This window comes from Triticum aestivum, chromosome 2B, assembly GCF_018294505.1.
Source record: "Triticum aestivum cultivar Chinese Spring chromosome 2B, IWGSC CS RefSeq v2.1, whole genome shotgun sequence".
In the NCBI taxonomy this organism is placed as follows: domain Eukaryota; kingdom Viridiplantae; phylum Streptophyta; class Magnoliopsida; order Poales; family Poaceae; genus Triticum; species Triticum aestivum.
Genome location: NC_057798.1, coordinates 29,913,087 through 29,918,921, shown reverse-complemented (window position 1 = coordinate 29,918,921; position 5,835 = coordinate 29,913,087). Strand labels below are relative to the sequence as shown.

At 48.8% G+C, this 5,835-nt stretch overlaps 1 protein-coding gene across 1 annotated transcript; it reads left to right on the top strand.

Annotated features, from left to right (window-relative positions):
* Window positions 1-2,831: 2,831 nt before the first annotated feature.
* LOC123040141 (anthocyanidin reductase ((2S)-flavan-3-ol-forming)) lies at window positions 2,832-4,671 on the top strand. The gene is made up of 5 exons (XM_044463071.1): window positions 2,832-3,057; window positions 3,299-3,465; window positions 3,540-3,927; window positions 4,078-4,294; window positions 4,398-4,671. The coding sequence occupies exons 1-5, from the start codon at window positions 2,922-2,924 to the stop codon at window positions 4,543-4,545; spliced, it is 1,056 nt and encodes a 351-aa protein (XP_044319006.1). The 5' UTR covers window positions 2,832-2,921; the 3' UTR covers window positions 4,546-4,671.
* Window positions 4,672-5,835: the final 1,164 nt, after the last annotated feature.

Genomic DNA, 5,835 nt, shown 5'->3' with positions numbered 1-5,835 from the left:
AGTGCGTAAATAACAATATTCACAATTTTATTTTATTACCATCATTTGTGTTGAGTTTCATTCATTCATATATATATATATATATGTATTGACCCCCTTCTTAAAATTAGATGTTTCGGATGCGGGATGAACTCCTAGCACCAGATCGCATGTGAGCAATTCAAAAGGAATTGGCGGCATTCTTTCTTGACCACGTGATCGCTGAAGACGGAGAATACTATGTGGACCACGCGTCCGTATGTTAGGAGATTATATATTTGTAAAAGATAATTATTGTATATATGTAGCTGGTAGTGTCGGATAGATATACGAGAACTTGTTGTTCGACCAATCTCTCGGAGAAGGAGAGGTGGTCGATATCACTTCTCTCTGTATGCATATATGTTCATGACCATCTTCTGTTTGCTTACTAGCTAGCTAGTGTGTCTAGCTAGTCCTCTCTATACGTATGTATGATACGTAGCGTCGACCAAGCACGGACAAAAGAGAGGACACTTCTCTCTATTAATTAGCTAGCTATAGCACAATATATGAAACACCTAAATTAACCCCCCAAAAGCCCCCAAACCCTCCCTCTTTCAAAAAAAAACAAAAAGCACAGCCACAGAAATGCTGACGCGTGGATGCCTATTGGTCCCGGTTGGTGCCACCAACCGGGACCAAAGGCCCTCCTGCCTGGGCTCAACGGACAGGCCACGTGGAGGCCCATCTGTCCCGGTTCTGGATTGAACCGGGACTAAAGGGTCAGGGCATTAGTACCGACCCTTTAGTCCCGGTTCATGAACCGGGACTAAAGGCCCTCACCAACCGGGACTATAGGCCCTTTTTCTACTAGTGACAAACGGTCGGCATGGACGTATTATCGATGATGCACGAAACCAAAAGACCAATACATCAAAGATACAGGAGCCTTAAAGACTAGTACTCCCTCAGTCCAAAAATAAGTGTTGCAGATTTAGTAGACTAGTAAATCGAAGAGAATATATGACAGCATCGGGGACTTGTTAGAGGAGACCAGCAGCGGGAGGGCAAGAAGTTGAATGGAGGAGACCAACGGCCAGCCGCCGCTAGTCGGTGGGGTAGAACCCATTGTGAAAGTTGTTGTTATAGCCACCTGCATCGAGTCAATTGCAAAAAACCATCATATTTGTGACTAGGTATGCAGAAAACTACCAACTCGTTAATCTGTTGCAAAAAACACAGAAAAATCTGTTAACTCGTTGCAAAAAGCACTGATCGGCCGTTTAGCCTCGTTTGATCTCTTTTCCAACAGGTGGCCCCCGAAAACGTGTACGTGGCATGGCGGCCAGGCAAACGGCGCCGTTAGGACCAAAACAGTCAAGACGCCGCGCCGGTTGGTCCTGGTTAGACAGTCCGCCCACGCCCCTCTCCTTTCTCTCGCCCCGCGCCCCTCTCCTCTCTCGCCCCTGCTCGCCGTCGGTGATGGCCACCTCGCGTGGCAGTGATGATGGCGGCGGCGGCGGTGCTGGCGATGCATCTAGTGGCAGTGGTTCTCCTGCAGATCCAGCAGAGGTTTGCCGCAGTTCAAACCCATCTCAGGCTCCGCAATTACTGTTCACGCTCATATTCGTTGAAATGGATTCTTCACATCGATGTGGTCCTGCTGGCAGGAGGGTTCGGCCAGGGAGCTACAAGGCAGCCGGGATAGATGGTCATTTGTGAGGTTGCTTGTGCACTTTGTACTGTTAAACATCTTTTTGTTCTCCTAGGGAACAAAGAGTTGTTCTTTGTCTACCACAAGAAGAAAGTCGTCTCTTCGTTCTTCAGGGGGATGAAAAGTGACTCATCGTCAGCTACAAGAACAACCGGGTCATAGAACCGAGAAAGATTTAAGCTGGAATATAGTTTTGAGACTTTGTAAAATAAAAATTGTTTAAAAAATACCCTCTATTATTGCACATGGGAGCCATTGATGGTTTTATCCATAGCCATTTCCGTTTTCTTTCCCGATTGAGGGGTTAACCCCAATTTCGTTTTATCTATTTTCGAACCATGCAAGAGGGCCTCCATGGTTGCGGGAGTGTGGACCATAATGACGCTTTGATTGTTTTGTCGACTATTTTCCCCGTTGGCATTGAGCCACATATATGCGCATCTTTTGTTTATTCATTCAGTTCAACATATTATTTATGGAATAATATATTCTCCGGTTGGCATTTGTGGAATATATCTTTTACCGTTATATTCCCCGGTTGGCATTTGTGGAATATATCTTTTGCCATTATATTCCCTGGTTGGCATTTGTGGAATATAATGGAAGATAGACCACGAGCTAGTACAAAGTGCTTCCTTATTTATGTAGGTCGGACGCGGATTTTTAGAGCTTAGGCTCATGGACACCTTCTATCCATGCCCTCCAATATAGCTTTGAGATCCGTGCTAGACAACTAACTTACAGCGTACAAATTTCTCTTTTTTGTTGCTTCCAAATAAAACAACATATGAACTTCAAACTTCGCAGAATAGCAAAACATTCTTACTACAATGAGAGAAAAAACTTATAGATTTTTTTGACGGATATTAATATACAAAATGAGATTTTCTTTATTAAAAAATGTTATTTTTAATACTTATGATGGACCAAAAAATCTGAAAGTTTTTTCTCTCATTGTAGTAAGAATGTTTTGCTATCTTGCAAAAGTTTTAAGTTCATATGTTGTTTTATTTGGAAGAAACAAAAAAGAGAAAAGTTCTTGCACGAATCGCGATGCAGAGATGGATGGCCAGATAAGGGGGTGCACCTAAGCCTATGCTCCACAGGATATTTTCCTATGTAGGTCCATGAGTTAGTCTGCAAAAATGCACACAAGCACCACCACTCCACCAGAGCAAGTGAGGGACAGAACTTAGGCCGTCCGGACTTGAGTTGCCGGTAGAAGTTGTAGTGGGCGGCAAACGATATGGGGCCAGCGGCAGGAGATGGGACGAGGAGGAAGACGGCGTGTGTCCCCTGTGGGTACGGCTACGTCGCGTCGGCGCTAGTCAAGCTGCTCCTGGAGAAGGGATACGCCGTGAAGACCACCCTCAGAAACCCCGGTAAGACTATATTAATTATTTCCCTAGCTAGATTTTCCGTTTGGATCTGAGCTCATGGCTGATGTTGGATTCGATTAACTAATTACTCATTAATTATATACTCCCTCCGTCTCATAATATAAGAGCGTTTTTAACACCAGTATAGTGTCAAAAACGCTCTTATATTATGACACTTATTTGAGGACTGAGCGGGTATGTGCCAAGAACTTAAACGGATCTGTTTGATTTATGGGCTCCACAGATGGCAAGGTGAAAAACAAGCACCTGAAAGATCTGCAGGCGCTCGGCCCCTTGGAGGTGTTCCGCGCCGACCTCGACGAAGAGGGCAGCTTCGACGACGCCGTCGCCGGCTGCGACTACGTCTTCTTCGACGCCCCTCCGGTGAACCTCCACGCAGAGAACCCTGAGGTAATTAAACACGCGACAAGCACTAAACCCAATGTCTGAGGCACGCATTCTGAAACAACGTATGGTGATTGCAGAAAGATGTGATCGAGCCGGCCGTCCACGGGATCCTGAACGTGATGAGGTCGTGCGTCAGAGCGGGAACAGTGAAGCGCGTGGTGCTGACATCGTCGGCGGCCGCGGTCTCCACCTTGCCGCAGGAAGGCGACGGTCATGTCCTGGATGAGGAATCCTGGGCCGACGTCGAGTTCCTCACGTCGGGAAAGACCCATGCTTGGGTACACACACATGAGTATTTTGATTTTCAGTTCGTTGAGTCATTCGAAACGATGATGACGCTGGCCTACCGTTGTGTAGGGGTTCCCTGCATCAGCCTCGTCACTGTGTGCCCGGGCCTCATGGTGGGCGCGGCGCCGGCGGCCAAGGTCCATCCCAGCGTCCTTGACGTCCTCTCGCTGCTCTCGGGTGAGCTCTCAACTGGAACTAGCAAAGAAAGATTCAGCAAACAAACGTCCGTTCTGAATGAGTGTTGTGTTCGTTACATTAACTTCTTCTAATACGCAAACTTTGCATATTCACGAATAAATAAATAAATCAGTTTGTAATTATCGTTAGGCGATGAAGCGAGGGTCCGCACCCTTAAATTCATCGTGAGGATGTCTGGCTCCATTCCGTTGGTCCATGTCGACGACATCTGCCGCGCTGAGATATTCGTGGCCGAGGAGGAGGCGGCGTCGGGGCGGTACATCTGCTGCAGCCTTAACACCACCGTAGTGGAGCTAGCCCGCTTCTTGGCGGCCAAGTACCCGCACTACAACGTCAACACCGACCGGTGCGTACGGACGTCTCTTGACTCCTCTCTGTCTCATGGCCTGTTCTTTTCTCAACCGTGCGCAGTGACGATGTGTGTATCTAAGGAAGTGTTCGTTTTTCAGGTTCTGCGGTCTTCTGGAGAAGCCGAGAGTCTGCATTTCTTCGGCGAAGCTCCTCGGGGAAGGGTTCGAGTACAAGTTCAAGAACCTGGATGAAATATACGACGACATCATCAAGTACGGCAAGGACCTGGGAATCCTTCCATACTAATATATGACCAGATTCTCTATCCTTGGCTCTCAGAAACAAATTTTGTTTGTGGACGGCCGGGGGCGCGCAGGTGGCGTCCTGTATCTTTGTTCTACTTTGCTTTTCGTGCTTATGTTGTTGTCCTAGCACACTATTTGCTTTGTTCAACTTCCTGTTCAAACTTATGTTTGCATTATATGTGGAGCCTGCTTGGTGTTGTATCTCAGGGTGGACGTACCGAGCGGGCTTTCTAGCCCGCTCGTGGCCCGTTCAGTCTTTGCCCGCTCAATCCTGGCCCCTACATAAATTGGACGGTCCGGTCTGCCATATCAGGCCCGAGAAAATGTCGGTCCGGACGGTCTTTAACCGAGCCGACCGAGCCGACCGAGAAATGCAGTCATCGTCGCGGCCACCGGCGGCCCCTGGGTGAACCACCGTGTCCCCGAGCTTGCCCTTTCCTTCCTTGTTCTCCTCTTCGTGCCCCATAGCCACTTACCGCCGCTCACCGTCGATGCCGTGCGTGCACTGCCGCCGTTCGCGAGTTCTGGTTCACGGCAACAGTTTTAGCAAAGCACAGCACGCACACATAAGACGCTCGGCCGTGATTTTCGGATCGTGGGAGCAAAGCTCAGCCGTGATTTTCTCGTACAAAAAACCAGGCAAGTGCTGTTTTGGAAGGTGCTAGATTTAATACAGTGAGCTTCCTATAATCATGCGTAATCCCACGGTGCCGTTTCCTTTTATTCAGTCAAAACAGAAAACTGAAAGTACGAGAGAAAGAAGGTTTGATTTAAAATTCATGTCACCATCTGACGGTTAACTCCACGTCTGATTTGATCCGCTAATCACGCAAGGCCCGCACACGAGAAATCGTGGGCTCATGCACACGATAGATTACTTGCATGCGACAGAAAAACTGCTAAGAACAAACATGTGCGCGTTCATGGCAAAGAGCCGCCGTGCCCACGCACTTCCCTCGGCACGTCGCCCACCTCGACACCGGCGCTCGCGCATGTCACCCACCTCGCCAAAGCACCCGCGCACGCCGTACACCTCGCCGCTGCACCTCGGCAAGTCGCCGCCGGTGGTCGTTGGCCGGTCCTCTCGGTCCAGTCGGTCCGGCCCGGGCTTGGTCATCGCCGGTCCGGTGCCTGAAATCAGGACCGTCATGCTGCTCGGTCCGCCGGCGGCCGGACCAAACGACGGCTCGGACGGGACCGAACCGGCCCGGACCGTGTCCACCCTGAGTTGTATCTATAAAATGGGACGATAGCCTGTTTCGAGAATCAAATTTCATGCTTACAGAATAAG